Below are 20,675 nucleotides of genomic sequence, written 5' to 3' on the forward strand. Positions count from 1 at the left end.
TTTGTGTTTACTCTGTATTTGCATGTTCCCTCCGGCTTCATCCCATTTTCCAAACCTATGCATGTTCGGCTAACTGGAGACTCAAATTTGTCCATATGTTTGAACACACGCCATTCAAAAAAGCATATGGAATGTGAAGTCTACACATTACTGGACAGTAAAGTAAATAAAAGTCGAACATGAGCATTTGTGTGGTTGCATCGTCATGCTGCACTATCCAGGTATCCAGGGGTTGTATAATTCATTTTAGATATGAGAAACTCCAACTGCATGCAGTACACACTTTCTGTCAACATTGAGAGATCAAATACATTCAGCAAGAAAAATTGTATGTTTAATAAGTTGGCATAGTATGTGCATACGGATTGTAGTGGGCCAGGCTGCTAGCAAAGAATCCAGAGTCACATTTTTGTTCCAGTCCACCCCTGAATGCAAGAATGCAGGTTGTTTATTTATTTTGACTTTGTTAATACTGTATAAATAAAACAGCCATGGGAACCATGTTTAATTCTATCCTTAGAATATGCCAATGCTGCAAAAGGCCCGCAGTTTGGACTTTGCACACCCCTGTGTAACCCCTTTGCTTGCAAAGTGGATTTTGCAAAAACTACATAACTAATTGCCATGAATCTTTGTGATTGAGGATGTGTGGGGTCTTGAGCGACACATGGAAGGATGTATGGATAGCGATAAGAACACATACCTTAATGTCCTTGCTGCTTGTTTCTTGGATTGTGGAAGTGAAACTCATGTTGTTGTTGTCCTCATTGGTCTTCTATCATCTGTAAAAAAAAAAAAAGGTCTCAGTCAAGTCAGGACAAGTCCAGTATGATGCTTCTAGATAGTTGTGATTGGCAGATAAAACTTGAGGAGAAAAGCTTGATATGAGCACAAACAGCATACTCTATTAAGTATATCACAGCCTACATTAATTTGGTTGTCATTTAGTTTCTTAGCAAGGAAGTTGTGTTTTTATTGACATTTCTTTGTTTGTTAGTTGGGTTAGATTATTATCAGTGTAATTTGGTTGTTCTAACAAAAGATATGCATATAAAACTACTTTTATTAAATGAATAGTTCACCTAATCTGAGTTTTACAGTCACTGTAAAGGACGAATGTATTTAGATAATGGTGTACCTAATGATAGGGGTGTAAGGGTGAAGCCATTCAAGGCGAGACTGAGTTTCAGGAAGGGGAGAATGTAACGAGGCACCTGATTGGCTAATTCGGTACTTGTGAGATTTAGGCACTTCGCAGTGTCTTTTCCAAGCCACCCCAGAAAACGTTTCTTGTTCGGCATCCTTCACAGGTCTGTAGAAACATTTAACTCTATGTACATCTTTTTTTAGCACTTTATCAGCGTGTGTTTCAATGTAAAAGAACTATATGCAAACTATTACGTTGTGCCTTCCTTCTCATGACGTATTGGGCTGAAGGTGTTGTCATTGTGGAGTATAGTATTCTTCTTATTGTTAATACGATTAGAGGGTTCATTGTTTTAACTTGTGAAGCATATGAAGCTGGAGGGAAACACGGCTCATTGAAGAAGAAACACGTTAGGATGACACATAAGTGCCGCTTGCTTTCATTGCGTTTCATTTTCAGTGTGGAAAACACTAACAAACTACTTTACTTTGTAAAAGTAAAGCGAAAATGCTTAAAAGCTGAATACAGTCTAGTTCTTTGATTACAGAGCCTCGTTGCCAGGCAACAAGGAGGGAGGGAATGAACTGCTTTCAATGTAGAACTCGTCGGGAACAGGAATGTAGAGCACGTTTAAAAAAAGAAAGAAAGACAAAGCATCAACTTACACTAAAGCCTTTACTGTCTTTTCCTTGTTTACTCATGCCAAAGCGGGCTTATTGATAAGCAAATGCTAAATTTACGCTAAGCTAAGTAGGTGTTAAACATACAGTATATACGTACGTACGTCAACGTCGCCGCCATATTGGATGTGTCAAGGCTGCGTTGTTATTAATGAATACTGTTGACTGTTGTAACTTGTAAGTACCACAAATACTTACACAGTGTGATGAACAGAAGCATGACTCGTCGTGTAACTGATTTTCAAATTGTATGGAAAGGAACATTAGCATGCAAAGCATATTTAAAGATGACAGTTAGGTTACCAATGTGATTCAGTCATCCATCTATGGAGTACAGGCCCTGCTTTCATTAAAAGACACAGGGGGACGCTGTTTGTGTCTCCTCAGCAGGAGCAGCACATTCACTTCCCTGGGCCTCTCTTTGGTCATCTAGATGCAAAGTGTACCTGCACCCACTTGGCGTGTTTTATACAAACATACAACATACAAAGTTAGCTGCTGTTTACACAATAGGCAACTGTAGCGATGACCCGTGAAGTGCAAAACTGGATTTTAGCCTCAATGGTTAGGATTTAGAAAAATAACTTTCTCTTCCTGATGATAGGGGGATGCACAAATTGTCATGTGACACACTTGCACAGACAGAGTGGCCTGTGTAATATATACACACAGTATGTGTAATTTTTAACAGCCAGCCATGAAATTGGATGGAATTTTTTCAATATGGCAAGATACTGCAACTATTACATGATATCATCAGTGTACGTCTTAACGCATGATCACAGCTTTTTAAAAAAAAAAACAGGTGTGTCCCAATGACGTCCATTGTTAGCTCGCTAATATTAACTCTTTTTGTCATGTTATATTGCACAGAAAAGGGAATTAAATGTGTTCATGTATCACATAAGGATTGTGAATGATGGGTGAAATTCCCCTTTAAGTCCACTTACCACATTTTTCCACTAAGTAAACAAGTACCAAAGTAAACAAGGGATGACTATATTTAGAAATCATGTTTTTGTGCCATCACTGACAGAACTGTACTTGGAAATATCTCCTTCCACTTTAAGACACAAGTCCCCATTCACATTGTTTTGAAGGTAAACAGTGACAGTCAAAAAGATGAGATACAATGGAAAGTGAATATTTTGAGCAGATTATTGACATATCATTGCAAATCTAGCAGGATTTATTGAAAAAGCTGCTGCAAAAGCAGGCGATTTAGGCTGCAACAATAACAAAAGAAGCCTGCTAAATCCTAGAGGGACTGAATGTTTCTAATACACTGATGTGATTCATGGGAAATAGTTTTACTGTTTCAACCACACTCCAGAGGTCATGTTCCCTGTTGCTGTGTTGGTAGTAGATGACGAGTACATGACCTTTGGCCCAGTTCTGTTCCACCCTCAACTGTCTTTCCCCCCCCAACTCTGACCATGTGACTGGAGGTGTACAATTTCAGCCAGGAGGTCAAGAACCGTCGGCGTGAGTGTTCTTATCTTGGATGCTGCCAATGAAGATACAACCACAACCAAATGATAGGCTATTTCTCTCGTTTTTCTCCACTCCCCGTGTACTGTATATCCCATTTTTAGAATTACAGCTTAGTCAGATTTTGAGCTTGAGTCTCTGACACCACATTATGGAGACAATTTGATCTCATATTTAAAGTGGAACCTGCTTATCTTGGCTTCCCTTTAACTGGCTGATGTGGACATAAGCGGCTCGCAACATATCCAAAACTGAAACTAACCAGAGTTGAGAGAATGGTGACGATAAAGGATTTACATTATTTTCCTACATATTTCTGTTTTCAAATTATATTTTATACTCTTATCTAACAGATTTGCTTTGAAAGTTCAGTGTGATGAACTTTTACTCTTTGATTCATTCATTTATTTCCAACCGGTCAACAAGATGACTACAGACGATACTTTATGTCCCGTGTTTTGTAACGATTATTCCAGACCAATGATGCAATTTTATATTTGGACCTTTAAAAGTAAACTTTGACAACCCCTGCTCGATATCTTCTGACTGGTCAAACAGACCAGGAGGAACATTTTGGCTGTGATTGCAGTGTGACTGGGTTTGCGCTGGAGCTGAGCTGGTCTTGATGTTGTATCACGTGTTAAATGACCCGGCTGGACCGCCGTTCCCTCTCCCCTACTTTCTCTTCTAGCGTGTGTCTGATGTGTGTGTGTGTGTGTGTGCAGTGGTATGGGGTGACCTGGGAACTGGCTCTGCCATTGGCTCACCAACCTCTCAGGCCAAGTATGGAGACTGGAGGTGTTGGCGCTTGTCAAAGTACCTTTTGCCTCCAATAACGCTCAGCCAAGTATGACAATCATGGTATGTGACCTGCTGTCAGTCAGCATCCAAAGACACACTAACCTTCAAATTTGTTGACATAAGGGACTGGAATTGTTGGCTTGTGTTTGAATTTCTTAACTTGGCAAAACTGTGAAAAAGTGTATTTAAACTGAGTTAGCAGTTTTTATGTAAGGTTCCATGAACCAGAACAAAACAATAAAAAAGTTGCATATCTGCACGAGGTGGATGGTAGTACAATAAATCCTACCCTTATAATTTCCATGATGACTAAACGTAGCGTCATTAAAGTTACATTAAAGCCTTGTGAAGTTTTTTGTTCTCAAAGTCAGACAATTTAGGAAAAGAAACTATTAAAATGTAAATGTAAACTCATTCCATCTTATAAACTCTGCACCTTTTTGGACATGTTGAATTGTAGTATTGAAGTGTTATGTACTTTAATGTAACACTTTCAAGCATGTTTGAAGTTAAGTTAACCATAATGTGACATCTGCAAAAGGGTTGGGCGATATTGACCTCAGCCTGTATCACAATATTTTTGGGAAGATATCATTAAATTCAGTGGAGTCTTGTATAAAAAGCTATAATGAACATTTATTTTATTGGTAAAAAAAAATGGCAAAATGTTCTAATGGGATGTTAGCCTCTGCACACATTGCTACTAAATCTTCACCATTTGTGATGAAGGAAGATGTAGTCACCCATGCTTCTGTATGATATTTTGTTAAGGCGTTCTTATTTTGTTTACACAGTCAAGTCACTGTTATTTTGAAGGCCGGTAGTGTGTTGATAATGTCTGTAATACGAGCTGTAATTTGTCTTTTTTCACTAGGAACCTGGATGTTGTCATCGGGCATTGTAAAACGCTAAAGTACATTCATCCACACACACACTTGTATTCGCAACTAAGCAAAGACTAGCTAGCTTCCCTTCAGGTGCCATAAGATGAGGTTCCGCCAACTTTCGCTATTTCAACATGTTTAGTTCATCATCCCGAGGTCTTCAACTTTGAAATCATTATTTCTACTGATATAAGTCATTTTCTTATCACTAGTATAGTGGTATATAAAAACTATTGTCCACCCCTAATCTCTAATCTCCAACAATACTGAATTATTCATTAATGATAAACACTATTTATTGGACATGTTGGAGTTTTAGTGCTTTAAATGTGAGTTTACTGTATATGTATGAATATGTATGTTATTTTACCATATGTTGTGCTGTTGTAACCAAATGAAATGCCGTAAAAAGCTTCTAAAATTGATTTTTACACACAGAGAACTGCACTCGAGTGTTATTACAGTATTTGTCACTTTAATGCTGTGTGTATGTGTAGCATCTTAGACACTATTTGACAACTTCGACTGTTATTATGATTGTTAATTTATCACGTGCAATGTAAAGTTTAACAGCACTGTTTATTCAGCATTGTGGGTGTGGGTGTGTCAATATTGTATATATATTTAGGATTGTTTTCTGTCTGGTTAGTTCTTCCAGCTTGTGCAAAGAGCAGTGAAGAGTTCCTTTCTGTTCTGATGATTTAAATACCTAAATTCAACATATTTCGGCTAAACTCCTCCCATGTTCAATTCTTCTGTAGCAATTTGCATTCAGTATCTCTAATATGATAATTAGTGCAAAGTTTGATATCACAGCCTTGCAGAGTTTTTATACAGCAGGTTGTATGATCAAGGTATTGTAGGTCATTATAGGCATAATGTAGTTGCAAATGTGAGGACTAAATAAATCCACCTTATTCTGGTCTTTGGAAGGTTTGGTTGTGACGTGTGTTGCATGTGTGCGAGTTTCTCTCTTGGGGGGGAGTGTGTGTGTGTGTGTGTGTGTGTGCTATTCATAGTGTGAGAACCGCAGAGGTCTATTAGAAGTCACTGAGTCCTTCCTCATAGAACTACTGCACTACGGGATAGACTCCATACTACTCATTCAGTACACATTGTTGATCTGTGAGTATGTTGATTTCATTGCGCGGCTTCGTTTCAACTGCTTTCAAAAGAGCTAATTTTTGCAATAATAATACTCTGACTTGCCATTAGTACACCTGTCACACAGTTCTTATTTTTTAATCTTAGAGGCTTAAGAGTGGAAAAAAAGCATTTATAACAATTCTACTCATTTATGTGATTGCTTGTCTGAATGGCTGTCTCCCAGCATGCACCAGTCCCATTTGTCACAGGCTCGGCATTTAATTATAGAAGTAGGTGAGAAGTCAATTGTTTCTGCTGTTGCTCCTGTTTATTTACTTACTAGCAGTTAGCTTCTGACATCCAGGTCAGATTGTTCAAACAAGATTAACTTGCTTGGAAAGACTCAAATGAAATGCAAAAATATAATACATATTTGGGTCGTTTTGACCCCAGGCTCATCGAATTTGCATCTGGAATGAACGGAGATGAATCGCAGACCTGAACACTTCACACACATTTACCAGCCTGTTAACTGTCTTGTACGACCGGGATATTGCTCTTTTATATTGGAAAGTTGTTGGGAATATCTTTCTTTTTTTTTTACACACATTTTTTGCAAGTGAATTCAAAAATGTACATCTTCAAGTAGGTTTGCATATGTCTCCAGTTTAAATAGTTAAATATATTTTGGGTTAAGAGTAACAATGCATGACTTGGTTAACTGTATCCCATAGGGATATATTGGATTTGTAGTCATTTGTTGACTATACAGGTTTGTTTTGTTTGCAGAAACTCGAATAATAGAGAATTCTTGAAATATTTTTGTCTATATTTAAGAATGTAAAGTCACTCGGTAGGGAATTTTCTCTGCAAATGTGTTTTCATCCACTTTAAAAGGCATGTAAACAGTACATTAAGTACTTTACATTGTGGTAGTCGACAACCATGCAAGCTTTCAATGTTTGCTTTTGTTGCACATATCCAAAAGAAATGATCATTTCGGCGCAGCAGTTTACAATTTAAATAGGATTGGTCACAATAATTAATATGATGATTAATGATGTGTGATACCACTGATTTCATTTCCAGGCTGCTTTCAGCAATACCGATCTGATACTGATACTTTGTGCAAATTCAGGCTGATTTACAATAATACACAACAGTAAAAACAAAGGACAGCAATGGAAAAACAATGAACAACAAGTAAAATGTTAAAACCATGGAACCATGGCTACGTTTTATTTAAATTTTACACAAATATGATTTCAAAGTAGACCTACGCATGCAGACTGTACTTCTGTTTATAAGATGTGTCATGTTTTGCAGCTCCAAACTATTTTTTTTAACTGGGAAAGGAGGCAAAATGTTGCTAACCCCTGACCTACACTTATGGCAAAACTCCTTCAGGCAGCACTATGGTGCTGGCATGGAAACAGGAGATCAGAACATTCAAAGAGCGATGCCTCTGGTGGACAGTAAACGGAATGTAACACAGTAGTTAATCCTTCAGCATTTGTGACAAAAAGAAATAGATTTCTTAGTTTGTGGTAGGTTTTGATCTTCCTAGTTTCCATTCATAGCAACATCTTGAAATCCATCTTGGAGACTGAGCACTAAACCGATAAACGGAGCGTTCTTCCCTGTCTCGAAACTCCAGGCTCCGTGAACAACAGCCATGCAGGCTCAGGAAGTCCTGAGACAGCTGCGGATTCCAGAGCTGGATGACGTTCGCCAGTATATACGAGGTCTTCCAAGCAACACACTATTGGGCATGGGTGTCTTCGCCGCCATTACCACATACTGGCTGTCCACCCGGCCAAAAGCCCTCAAACCACCGTGTGACCTCAGCATGCAGTCTGTGGAAATGGCAGTATGTATTTTTCTTTTCTCAAAATGGGGGGCACTTTTGGTGTGTGTTTGTACGATCACTGAAATAGATATGGAATCCAGGAACTTTATTTCCAGTTATGGCAGACTTACATATCATTTCCCCGCCAGGTAGAGCAACAGTGATGCTGATTGTGCTGTCATTGAATTTGAATGGCTAGCAACATGGATCTTCATCACCAAATTAGGCCTTCTTAAAGGGGCTGTGTGCAATGGTTAAATGGCTGCCTAGACATCAAGCTTTCTGCTCCGATCACATGAGCCTCGTTCTGCATAACTCACACACATTAGTTGTTTGTTGTCAACATAGCAATTTGGCAAAGTTTAGCTACACAACAGAATGACAAATTGTTAGTCGCTTCTCTGAGACTAATTTTCTATGCGGACGTGCATCAGACATGTTGTGTCTATGAGACAGTGCCCGATTATTTTTATTCAGTTTTTAGTTTGAATTGTGAAAAAAAGACATTAATTTGTTCAATATGTTCCTTTAACCACCATTGGTAACATATGCTAGTCGGTGTTCTTAGAGTTTTTGTCAGAAAAAAGTTCATCACAAATTAATCACAGCTTTCCCTGAATTAATCACAATTAATTGGTCGATTAATCCGAGTTTTGCTGTATTTTATGAACAAAAGGATAAATGACAGGACACAATTACATGTATATTTGTATGTATTAGCGGCTTCAAATGAACTGGAAATTTAATTCAAGCTAAAAGATGAACTCTATTTGCCTCTTTTAATAGTAGCACAACATTTGATACGAACTTTAACTGTATTTTTATAAGCTATGAAGCAATGCGCTCAAAGTACTTTAATATGAATTCACGTTTTTGTATTTTCTGGGATTACCATTTGCATACTTAAATGCATCAAATTGTACTTCAAGAGTTAGTTTAGTGAGCGATAAGAATATCTAATTATTGTTTTTTCTTTGTCTTCTGTTTATTTAGACACATATGAGCAAAATTAAGACATTTTTGTGATTTTGGTTACAATGAGGAAGTGTTGTTCCAAGAAGGAGTAGTTTTGTTGTTTTGTGAGTTGGAGATACATGAATAAAGTTAATAAAGGTCAGAATAGAATTTACAAGAAAGGACTTCTTCTATCCTGAATTCATAATTTATTACATAATTGAATAAAGCGTTTGGTATACTAAGCTATGTAGAAACTCTATTTAAATGTTAATATTACACATTCTCTATCATATTTCCTAACCTGTTACAAACAGGTAATCACAGGTAGTGAAGACTGTCATAAATTGCTGAACATGAAAAATGGGTGGGATTAAATAAGATAATGTAAAGCGACAACTATATAAACGTCTTTGGGGGGGTTTCCTCTCAGGATGAAGAAGGAGCAAGAAGGTCAGTGCTCAACAGCAGCGACGAGCACATGACGCACTACTTCAGTGACGCAACCACGATATACGAGGTGTTCCTTCGAGGGCTCAGAATGTCAAGTGAGTTTTGCTCTTTTTATGACTTCAAAGATGATCCTTCTCTTTAAAGACAAACTACTGTCCCGTACAGATAACGGACCTTGTTTAGGCTCAAGAAAACCAAACCAGCCGTACGAGTGGCTTTCTTACAGAGAGGTGAGATGTCACCCTTTTAAAATCAGCTTTTGAGCACGACTCACAAGTTTTGTTTTTGTGTTGCGTAGGTTGCAGACCGGGCCGAGTATGTGGGGTCTGCCTTGCTTCACAGAGGTCACTCTAATACAGGGGACAAGTATATCGGCATCTTCGCCCAGAACAGACCAGAGGTAACATGCAAAATTGCTTCTTAAACCTTAAATATCTGCTCAGAACTTTGGTCCACATTCTTTGTACTTTGTGATTAGTTATTTTGGGAATTCCGGAGTGTTTTCCACCTTCTTTATCGAAGTACTGGAACTCGCAAATTTTTTTTGGCCCCATGGTAAGTTATTTAGCAAACGGGCTAGTTTGTTATGTGCAATATTGTACGATAACCGAGACGGTATATGAAAACTAAGCAAAAATCTGGTGAAAACTTATAGTTTGACTGTATTTCTATGTCTTATTGTCAAAACTATGTTCCCATTAGTGGACCATATCCGAGCTGGCGTGTCACACATATTCCCTCGTAACGGTTCCACTGTACGACACACTTGGTACGGAAGCTATCGGCTTCATTATCGACAGAGGTATGTACAGTACATATCCCCAACCAGTAGTGTGTACAACCTCAGGAACTAAAGATCCCTTTTGTGTTTTTTAGCTTCCATCAGCACTGTGATTTGTGACGTGGCCGAAAAAGCTCGAATGATTCTTGACTGTTTCAATGAAAAAGGGCGAACGGTGAAAACGATTGTGGTGATGGAACCGTTCGATGCTGATCTGGTGACTCAAGGACAAACGTACGGCGTTGAGGTTATGCGCCTCAAGGACTTTGAGGTTAGAATAACAACTTGATCTGATACTAATCTACTTTTATGCTAATTTGAATATCAGCTGAGGCTCCTTTGGTTACCATTTGAATGTAATATTTTTAATGATGCCACATTGGTACCTGCATGGAAATGAGACTGTTAAGGTTATTAAAGGTCAAATGCTCAGATGTTCTCATTATACAATTTCCATATTTAACAGGACTTGGGTAAAGCAAACTACTATGACCCTATGGTGAGTAGGCGTTCTCTGGCCCATGTGACTTCTTAAATTCAAATTGGTTTGTCACAACTGACTGGGGGGGAAACTCAATTTGTGCCTTGTAGTTATGGTGTTATCTTGTGTAATATGATTACAGCCACCCAAACCAGAGGACCTTGCGCTTATCTGCTTTACATCTGGAACAACAGGTACACACAGAAAAACTGTTTGAACCTCATTCAGCTTTCAGAATTGTAGACATATCATGTTCTCTCTGAAAAGTAGCTGGTGGATACTGGGTCTTAATGTGACGTTGTCTTAACATTACACAATACGTAATAAATAAATGTCTTAGAGTGGAGAGCATGTAGCCCACACAGGAAATCGTGAAGATCTGGGTTTGAACCTTTGCATGGGTTTTCTCAGAGTACGCCACACATTCCAAAAACATGCTAGTTTAATTGGTGACTCTAAATCAGCGGTGGGCAAACTTTTTGACTCATGGGCCGCATTGAGTTAACAAAATATTGCGGGAGGGCCAGAACATATATTTAACACACGCAATTTTACGCTTATAATTCTAACAGTCCGCCTTGAATTATTTGTCTAATTTTAAGTGTCATATTATCAGCTATATGTTCTCATTTCCCTTTTTTCAGGAGCACTTTAAACATTAAACCACATCAAACTACAAAATTTAATTTTACAGTTTTGTTGTTTTTGTTTTTTTTTTTACTGAATAAGACATCTGACTTGAAATTCAGGTTGCCAGCTGGTACGTTGAAAGTTGAAATACTTAAAAGCAACTGGTGGGCCAGATTCAAATGCTTGGTGGGCCGCATGTGCCCCCCGGGCTGTAGTTTGCCCACCTCTGCTCCAAATTGTCCATAGGTATGAATGTGAGTGTGAATGGTTGTTTGTCTATATGTGCCCTGTCATTGGCCGGCGACCAGTCCAGGGTGTACCCTCTCTTGCTCAAAGTCAGCTGGGATAGGCTCCAGCATACTCCTGCTACCCTAATGAAGATGGATAATAAATAAGATGTTAGATCAGAGTAATATATTTACATATATTTATTTAGTATATCCTAAATAAATAAAGAAAAGCTATGATTAATTTTGGGTGAAGTCCTTTGGCTCCACACTCCCTTGTCTTTTTTTTTTTTTAGACCTTTTTTAAGTCAAATCAATAAGGTAATTGTAACTGTCAATGTACTTGCAGGAAACCCAAAGGGTGCAATGATCACACATGGAAATGTCATCTCCAACACTGCAGCTTTTCTTAAAATTACAGAGGTAAACATATCGTGTGGATGTCTGTGGGATGGATAAAGTACTAGAGGTATGGCAGTTCTACTTCTATACTACTAAATAGTCACATTTCAAGGCCTGAAATCAGGATATTTACAGTACATATTTAAATGAAGCAGTTGTGGATTAATTGGCTAATCAGTTAATCGTTGCAGCACTAAAATTGATACATTCAGTACTCTCCATCCTCACTCCTCTTCCATACCTATCAAGGTCACTTCCCTGCTTTCTTCTTCTTCTTCTTCTGTGTATGGGTTAGGGAAAACTGGACACCAGTACCAAAGATGTGCTCATCTCTTTCCTCCCTTTGGCCCACATGTTTGAGAGAGTGGTGGAGGTATGGCGTATGTAAGCTGGACAAGGAAACGTGCATGTGTTTTTGTGTGTCCTTTGCAGGTGCACTGCATGCTGAACCAACATGACGTTCTCATATCCTATCTTCCCCTAGCTCACATGCTTGAGAGGGTTGTGCAGGTATGCTACTGACTATTACATGTACCGCTTTGATGTGTGTCATCACAAAAATGTGCATGAGAGTGCAAGAGCTCAATAAAAATGGAGTCACTTTTACGACATCACTGACTCATTCACTGGCATGGCTTCTTAGAAGTTGACCACATACGGTGGGCCTTTTATTGTGGACAGCCTAAGGCACCACAGTAACAAATTTAGACAGCTTTGTGAGTAATGTTTGAGAGAGATGGGGGGGGGCTTATGTTTACATAGAAAAGTTAAAATGGCAGCAAAAGTGTCCTGTGTCTCATGCGTCCTTTAAACTTGCCCATTCAGGGCGTCATCCTTATCCACGGTGCTCGTATTGGATTCTTCCAAGGCGACATTCGGCTCTTGATGGATGATTTAAAAGAACTGCAGCCAACATTCTTCCCTGTGGTCCCGCGTCTCCTCAACCGCATGTTTGATAAGGTCGGTCCAAATTCTGTACCTTAAATTTTTTGTATGCTGCCATTTTACAGTATATAGAAGCTCTTAACACAGTAATGTTGCTCCCTACCAGATATTTAGTCAAGCCAACACACCGCTGAAGAGATGGATGTTGGATTTGGCATTTAGGAGGAAGGAGGCGGAGCTAAATAATGGTGTGGTCAGAAAGAACAGTATGTGGGACAAGCTCATCTTTAAAAAAGTACAGGTAACAGTAGTCTTCTGTGAAATAGCCTCTGTACATATAAATTAATACAAATCCTGAAATATGCTGCTGTATATTGAATCATATAAAATACTGCCAAAAGTTTAAAATTAATGCTGTGAGTACTTTAAGGCCGAGGGCACACATAATGATGCAGTCAGCGTGGCGCAAAATATGATTTAACAGGCAAATTTCAAACAGAAAATATACTTTATGCAAGTGTGACATATGATGCGATGGTGAGGAAGCAATAAAAAATGAGTATTTTATTACTAATGACCAGTTTCTCACGTTTACTCCAATTGGCAGGCTAGCCTGGGTGGACGTGTGCGGTTGATGCTTACGGGAGCTGCACCCGTGTCCCCCACTGTTCTGACTTTCCTACGAGTGGCGCTGGGGTGTCAGGTGAGACACATAATGTGGCTATTTACATTCGATTCTGATAAATGCAGTGATGGTGATCATTCAAAACTCAGTTTTACGAAGGCTACGGCCAGACTGAATGCACGGCAGGATGCTCCATGTCAATGCCTGGGGACTGGACAGCGGGTAACCTCTGCAGTACCTTCTTATATATTCTATGGGCAGCAGCATGATTGTTCTCTTGTTATTGAATGCTACAAAATGCCTGTATTTTCCATTTGCAGGCCATGTTGGACCTCCTCTGCCTTGTAATGCCATCAAACTGGTGGATGTTGCAGATATGAACTACTTGGCAGCAAACAACGAAGGAGAGGTTAAGGCTTAATACATAAAGACAAAAACAACATCTAATATTACACAATTTGGTGGTTAACGCACAGGCCTCACAGGACTTCAATTCCACTCTCGGCCATCTCAGTGTGGAGTTTGCATGTTCTCCCCGTGCATTCTCTGGGTACTCCGGTTTCCTCCCACATTCCAAAAACATGCTAGGTTAATTGGTGACTCCAAATTGTCAATAGGTATGAATGTGAGTGTGAATGGTTGTTTGTCTATATGTGCCCTGTGATTGGCTGGCAACCAGTCCAGGGTGTACCCCGCCTCTCGCCCGAAGACAGCTGGGATAGGCTCCAGCACCCCCCTTGTGAGGATAAGCAATGAAATGAATGAATGAATATTGTAATTTACAATAGTGGTTGTATCATTTTTAGTGTGCCTGCAAATACTTTTGCACTTCAGTGTCTGTTCCTCTCATCTGTTGTCAGGTTTGTGTGAAAGGACCCAATGTATTCCTGGGATATCTGGGAGACGCTGAGAAAACGGCAGAGGCGATTGACAAGGATGGATGGCTGCACACGGGGGACATTGGCAAATGGCTTCCTGTAAGCAGAACAGGTTGCAGCATGTGTAGTTGTGTGCATGGAGGGCACTTTTAACAGCGCCTCCTCCCTTTTGCAGAATGGCACTCTGAAACTTATCGACAGGAAGAAGCACATTTTCAAGCTAGCACAGGGAGAATACATTGCCCCAGAGAAGATAGAAAACATCTACAACCGTAGTGACCCGGTGGCTCAGATATTTGTGCATGGTGACAGTTTACAGGTGCGTTGTCATCAGACCAAACCAAACATGATTTGTTTGAATAGTTTGTTGACTTGATGTGGGTGTATTTTAAAAGGCATGCTTGGTGGGGATTGTGGTGCCCGATCCTGACTTTTTGACCATTTGGCTCAAGAGAAGAGGCATAAATGGCTCCTACTTGGATTTGTGCAAGAGCAAGGTGAGTGTTTTGCCAATAGATGACTCAGTTTCACTTTGTGTGCATGCTAATGTTTGTTCTTCTATTTGCTTGCAGGATGTTAAAAACGCTATTTTGGAGGACCTCCAGAAGCTGGGCAAACAAAATGGACTCAAGTCTTTTGAACAGGTCACGGTTATATTACGGTTTAATAGATTGGAAATATTGTACCATCATCAACATTTCAATATTTGATTCACTATGACAATGACAACTTGGCCCGTTGAATTAGAATACCTTATTATTTAAAATATAAAGGATTAAATCAGGTCTTCATTTGTTGTATGCTCACTCTCTCCTTCATTTGTTTGCTGTGTTGTAGGTGAGAGACATTGCATTGCATCCAGAGATGTTCTCTGTCCAGAATGGCCTGCTCACGCCAACGCTCAAGGCGAAGAGGGTGGAGCTTCTGAGTTACTTTAGAGCACAGATAAACGAACTCTACGCCAACATTAAGGTCTAAGTTCATGTGCAGGGCGACAGTTGAATGGGAACATATCTGCCAGTGACAATCTGGACATTTTTGCAGCGTTTGGTTTTGAAGGAATTGGATGGCTTTAAAAGTGAATTGTTCCTTTTAAGTAAAATAGCACTAAGCTGACATTATGGCTTAACATTAGTGGCTTTATTTATCTTAGGATAAGGGTTATAATGTACAATGGGCAAATAGAGTATGACTATTGTAACTTGGAAGTTGGACTTTGTTGCATTTTGCTTTGGTTTGTTATTAGAGTTTATATTAATATTTAAATGAAGTTGTTAATTCATTTCAATTAAATTCATGAATTAGTGGGGTAAATAGTGTGTATAATATTATGACTAGTAATGATAATTCAGAACATTGTTTAAATATATTTGCATTCCCCTGTGGTGTGTGTGGTGGGTTATCAGAGAACTCACCGTTTAGTTTCATGCTTTTATTGGAAGCATTGAACAGTTGTGCTTTTTATGAATTAACATATGCTGTCTATGCCACACTATTGGACATAAAGGTGAGCTATAATTATTGGAATTGTGCATACAGTTTAAACCATATTGTGATTGTGTATTATTGAAAGGACAAGTGCATAGTTGTGTGCTTGTACAAACGTGACTTGAGTTTGCAGTAAAGTACATGAGTAACTCTTTGACTCACTTCTCAATAACATCACCTTCTACTGCGAATCAAAGTCATCCATGCAGCTGAGAAGAAGGTCGTCTGAGATTTCACTGCTGTTTAGTTCAAAGTCATCAAGGCAGTCTGAAAATTGGCGGTCGTCGTCATCTCTTCCCCACACATCAGCTGATTCCTGATCCCATTCCATTCCCTGGGATACCTGCTTTGGCGGCTGAGTGGGATCGATGTTGTCTGCCTCGTCCATGGTGTATGATTGGTTCTCATCATCCTGTCAGGAATCACAAGACAAAATATGATGGAAGGCAGATGAATGTGGATATTCTCATTCATCCAGGTTGTCTTCTCAAGTGGACTAGTCTTAAAAGTCAAGAGCTGTCCTATCTGGTCTAAGAGATGAAGCCTGCTCAGTTGAGAGGTGGAACTTCTACAAATACGACCTGAACAGTCCAGTTCCAGTTCATTCAATACCCTGAGAATAGGTGCTTTTTTTTACCTGTAGCATCCACTTTGGTACATTGTCAGGAATAAACAGATTACAAGTTCTGAACCGGCTGCGCGGTGATGGAGTGGTTTGCGCGCAGGCCTCACATCTAGGAGACCTGGGTTTGATTCCATCGTCTGGGATCTCTGGAGTTTGAATGTGTTTTCCTCCCACATTCCAAAAACATGCTAGGTTAATTGGCAACTCCAAATAGTCCATAGGTATGAATGTGAGTGTGAATGGTTGTTTGTCTTTTTGTGCTCTGTGATTGGCTGGCGACCAGTCCAGGGTGTACCCCGCCTCTATCCTGAAGACAGCTAGGATAGGCTCCAGCACACCCGCGACCCTCGTGAGGATAAGCGGTAGAAATGAATGAAGTTCTGAAGCAATGTACAGTACCAATGTACCAATGTACTATATATACAGTTGAAACCATAACTTTATATACACTGTGTAAAAACCTTAATGGCAGTGAATGTGAAACAGTACTAAATTTACTGACCAGCATCATGACGTAGCTGATGCAGATCTCCTGTGGCAATGGGTAACCTGTGAACAGGATAAATGTCTTCAAAACTGCATATTTATTCATTATATTTATTCATTACCACAAAAATGTGTACTTGATCTAAAATTCTGCAACATACTTGAGGATCTATAGTTCTTGCACTCAGGATCGTGACACTTCTGGTACCACACATCCTCTTTCAGATCCACCACAATCCTGCAGACGAGAAGCACATGACAATGAAACCTGCGGCGCACACGTGCAGTTTCTTGGATGTTAAAAGCTAACATACATGATGTTGTTGCTTTTGTGAAACCTGCCAACATTGTCACACCAGCGGTACTTGGCAATATCGTAGACAAGCAACTGCTCGGTTGCAAAGTAGTTCCACCGTCGGATGCCTGTGGAGGTCAGCATATGTTTTCCAGAATTTTTTCGGTCAAATTCCAATTTAGAGGTTCCACTGCATTGAAATTGTATGCATGACAAACTGTATACAGTTATCAGCCAATGTTAACACCTACTTCCCTGTATGCCGTCCTTCCCAACCACTGTTAATACAAAGTTGTCTACTTCTTGGTAAGGAGACGTCAGGCAGCCCGAGAGTAAGCCTACCAAAAACCAAATGGACTATTAAATTCAATGACAACAAGCACCGTAACATCACAAAGTCATTCTTCGAACCTCACCTTCATCAGGCGCTGAGCCCTGCCAACTCTGAACCGTTGTGGTCCTCAAGTCATTGGCTTCTGTGGCATGACATGTAAGAATTTTCTGGCCTGTGAAACTGGTTGAATGCACAAATAAGAGTTCATGTTTCATGGATAATTCATTTGTGTTATAAACTGATTTCTGAATACCTCACGTTGCACACTAAAGACGCCAAGAAAACACTTTCCTCAACAGGAACACCCTTCTTGGAATTGGCAATGAACTTGTTGTCATCTGCTAAGGTGAAGGCTGCATTTTTTCCTACTTTTGATGACTTGAAAAGTCGGAAATTTCTGTTCTTTGTGTACACTCCTGTTTGGTGTCATTGAAAGAAAAGCATTAGTTAACAGATGTACATTTGGTGAAAATGCAAAAAAAAAAATAGCATCTGATCTTACCGAGATCAACAAAGAGGGAATGGCGGTCATTCTTGTCTTTTACCCGGAGAAATCTGAGGTCAATCCCTTCCTGTTTTTCTGTACTTTGAGTTGTCGAGGCAGCATGGGTTCTGTCGTTGGAAGAAAGTGATGACCACAAGGAAAATGTGACGGAAGAAAAACGTTGAAGCAAACCCTGGTTCAATGGGTCCTTCCAAACAACTTCTGCCTGACGTTGCACCCAACAAAGGTTGGAGAATGTTATGAATGAAGGCACCTAAAAGGAACATCAACCCAAATATGAATTCCATTTTTGTTATAAACAGCGCACCTCAAAAAGCAGCAATCTGCAACAAACCTACCGACGTGTGTGTTGTCTTTGAAAGCTGCATTATGAAGATTGAAGATGAGATGCCGACTAAACTTATCATCTGTGCTTGAGTCCAGATTGAGGACGTTTTTTTCAGAGCATTCAATCCCATAAATGTCCTTCAGATTTTTGCACACATACTGTCAACACAAAACACACTTGCATAAGGTGGGTGACAAAAGAGTAGACATAACACATGTGGATGGGAAAGTGATAGGACGACCATATCATGTTAATAGAAATGTCAAAAATGACCCAACCTGGATCAACAAAGACACCATCTTTTTCCCATCTGCCTGTCTGTTAGAGGGCTTGTGGAATTCCAAGTCAAAGTAAAGTTTGCAAACAGCACCCTCTGTTATCACCTCATAGCAGTGCATCAAGGAGTGAGTGTTGATCCTGAGGACAAAAAGTGCAGTACAGTGGAACCTCAAACATTGGCATATACTACAAAATGAACTGTCTTGGAGTCACAAATTATCTATTAACTAAAAGCAGCGGAAGAAAAAAATGTGACTACAACCATAGAACCGTAGCCATAAAAGTAGTACTTGTGTCTTTGTCCCAGCTGCTCAATAAAAACATGAACTAGTTGCACAGAAAAAGCATGGGGTCTATTGTTTATCACTTCCTGATACGTCTCACCTACATGCATCATCGAAGGATAAATATTCTTTATTTTAGTATAGTTAGTTTATACATTTTGTATTCTTAGACCGCAATTAACTTCTTATTACAATTGGATGTGAGCTAAGTATGTAAAGTTTGAGTTTCACCAAAGTATACAATACATTTTCACAGTAGTGTGTAAGTATTTGTTGGGTGCAGTGAAAGCACATCTTACCTGTAGTAGTGCCATAGTTCACTATAGCTGGTAACCAGGAAGAGCCTTTGACCAGGAAGTGCTTTCTCTTTTTCGAGTGCAAAAACATGCACAGGCTGAGAAATGAATGATAAATATCAACATCAGACATGACATACTGTAAATCTACTGTTTTACATAAACATGGACTAGACAGGGTACTTCTCAACTGATAAGTTTCACCTCTTTGCAGCTCTGAGCGAAGCTAATAGCCAAATTTTGGCGAGGGAAGATTTTCCAGACGGAGGAAGGCTGACAAGGCAAGAGTCGTGGTTTGTAGCGTGTGACCATGGGATTGTTCTGGAAGGCCTCGGCGAGCTGCTCCACTTTCTTCAACCGCTGTCCCCACTTGCTCATCCTCAATGGCTTATTGTTCACCTGTTGACTTAGGATCTGTAGAATTAACTCTGAGTGGGGATCATGAACGCATCATGTTCTTCTTTTTTTCAACCTGTAAAAACAGTAAAGGTCATGGTAAAGTTCAGTTTTGGTAGCTTTGACTACACTACATCATACTGAAAGGTGTGTCGCCCCCTCACTAATGGCTAGATACGTAAGATACTAATCTATAGACTAGTCCATGTACGTCATGTATTCAAAAATACAATACATACAGTACATGACTAGAAATTATATGGTTTTGTAGGAATACATTTTCACTATATGTCCTTAGTCCCTCAGTTGTCGTAGATTACTCGCTCCAAATAATAATGTAAATAAAATATACTGCTCTACATACGTATCTTAAGTACCAAAAGGACGTACTTAGAAAGACTATGTTAAAAACATGATACCTTGACTCATCGTCATGATAAGACTTAGCAACACAAGAACCGGCCATGTTTGACATTAAGTACAGTATGGTTGTAAACAAGTAATTTGGACTGCGTTACGAAATAACTCACCGTTCTTCTTGGTACACTTGACACTTCAATAGTCCAAAAAGTGGCGGCACATGAATGTCAATTTATTTAGTTTTACCTGAGTGGGTACTATTTATCGGGTGGAGGTCTACGCAAAGTCAACAAGATCGCCGTTTTAGCTTTTTGTTTTGCCGCCTTTGAAACCGGAAACGCTTCAACTTCCGAATACGTACTTCAAAAATAAAAGCTTACAGAAAGCGAGCGCGTGTGGGTCTGTTTTCAAATTGTTAACATTAAAAATTCAGGATTATTACTTATTAAATGTGCAGTTCAAGTAAATTTATACCGGTTAGACGTATTATGTTACATAATCTGTAGACTTAACTAAATATTTTGAAAATATTTGTCATTGATTATTGTTCTAATATAATCAAGGGAGCAGAACAATAACAATGCATTAAAATTTAAATAAACACTTGCTAGAAAACCCCATACAGATTGACAGAGGAGATGGGTTGTTATCATTCAGTGTGATGATGCTCCTCCCACATACATTGAAAAATTGGCTCAAAAATGGAATGTGTTGGTCTGTGGTAGCAGTAGAGGAAGGACGTTTA

The 20,675-nt window shown here is 39.3% G+C and overlaps 2 protein-coding genes across 4 annotated transcripts; one reads left to right on the plus strand and one right to left on the minus strand.

Annotated features, from left to right (window-relative positions):
* Nucleotides 1-1,181: 1,181 nt before the first annotated feature.
* Nucleotides 1,182-15,892, plus strand: acsl1a (acyl-CoA synthetase long chain family member 1a). Of its 3 annotated transcripts, none has more exons than XM_058072612.2 (21): nt 1,182-1,310; nt 7,747-7,959; nt 9,326-9,440; nt 9,511-9,575; nt 9,644-9,745; nt 10,048-10,147; nt 10,222-10,397; nt 10,593-10,625; nt 10,750-10,801; nt 11,814-11,887; nt 12,162-12,239; nt 12,692-12,826; nt 12,918-13,052; nt 13,359-13,454; nt 13,526-13,598; nt 13,697-13,785; nt 14,237-14,353; nt 14,430-14,573; nt 14,650-14,751; nt 14,827-14,898; nt 15,092-15,892. In XM_058072612.2, exons 2-21 carry the CDS (start codon nt 7,765-7,767, stop codon nt 15,230-15,232), a joined length of 2,094 nt encoding a protein of 697 aa, XP_057928595.2. In that variant the 5' UTR covers nt 1,182-1,310; nt 7,747-7,764; the 3' UTR covers nt 15,233-15,892. The 3 variants fall into 3 exon arrangements, with proteins under 3 accessions (XP_057928595.2, XP_057928584.2, XP_078649483.1); XM_058072601.2 differs by lacking the exon at nt 12,162-12,239 and adding an exon at nt 12,299-12,376; XM_078793357.1 differs by lacking the exons at nt 1,182-1,310; nt 12,162-12,239 and adding exons at nt 6,020-6,128; nt 12,299-12,376.
* On the minus strand, nt 14,649-20,023 carry primpol (primase and polymerase (DNA-directed)). Its single transcript, XM_078793358.1, has 14 exons — nt 19,990-20,023; nt 19,379-19,646; nt 19,178-19,272; nt 18,594-18,732; nt 18,326-18,473; nt 18,159-18,240; nt 17,985-18,094; nt 17,736-17,898; nt 17,565-17,662; nt 17,400-17,486; nt 17,168-17,276; nt 17,015-17,091; nt 16,870-16,916; nt 14,649-16,154 (listed from the first exon to the last, which is right to left on the minus strand). Exons 2-14 carry the CDS (start codon nt 19,550-19,552, stop codon nt 15,924-15,926), a joined length of 1,560 nt encoding a protein of 519 aa, XP_078649484.1. The 5' UTR covers nt 19,553-19,646; nt 19,990-20,023; the 3' UTR covers nt 14,649-15,923.
* Between the last annotated feature and the right edge of the window lie 652 nt (nt 20,024-20,675).

The sequence above is a fragment of the Doryrhamphus excisus genome, linkage group LG9 (genome assembly GCF_037039965.1).
Source record: "Doryrhamphus excisus strain RoL-2023G ecotype Guam linkage group LG9, RoL_Dexc_Guam_v1.1, whole genome shotgun sequence".
Lineage (NCBI taxonomy): Eukaryota > Metazoa > Chordata > Actinopteri > Syngnathiformes > Syngnathidae > Doryrhamphus > Doryrhamphus excisus.

Bases quoted from the DNA above. Each gene is read 5' to 3' on its own strand.
- acsl1a (XM_058072612.2), top strand. From the start codon at position 7,765: ATGCAGGCTCAGGAAGTCCTGAGACAGCTGCGGATTCCAGAGCTGGAT. The intron at 12,827-12,917 runs GTCGGTCCAAAT...GCTCCCTACCAG, and splicing joins TCAACCGCATGTTTGATAAG to ATATTTAGTCAAGCCAACAC. The intron at 14,354-14,429 runs GTAAGCAGAACA...TCCCTTTTGCAG, and splicing joins ACATTGGCAAATGGCTTCCT to AATGGCACTCTGAAACTTAT.
- primpol (XM_078793358.1), bottom strand. From the start codon at position 19,552: ATGAGCAAGTGGGGACAGCGGTTGAAGAAAGTGGAGCAGCTCGCCGAG. The intron at 17,663-17,735 runs GTATTCAGAAAT...GCATTCAACCAG, and splicing joins TCTTTAGTGTGCAACGTGAG to TTTCACAGGCCAGAAAATTC. The intron at 17,092-17,167 runs GTATGTTAGCTT...TCTCGTCTGCAG, and splicing joins CACAAAAGCAACAACATCAT to GATTGTGGTGGATCTGAAAG.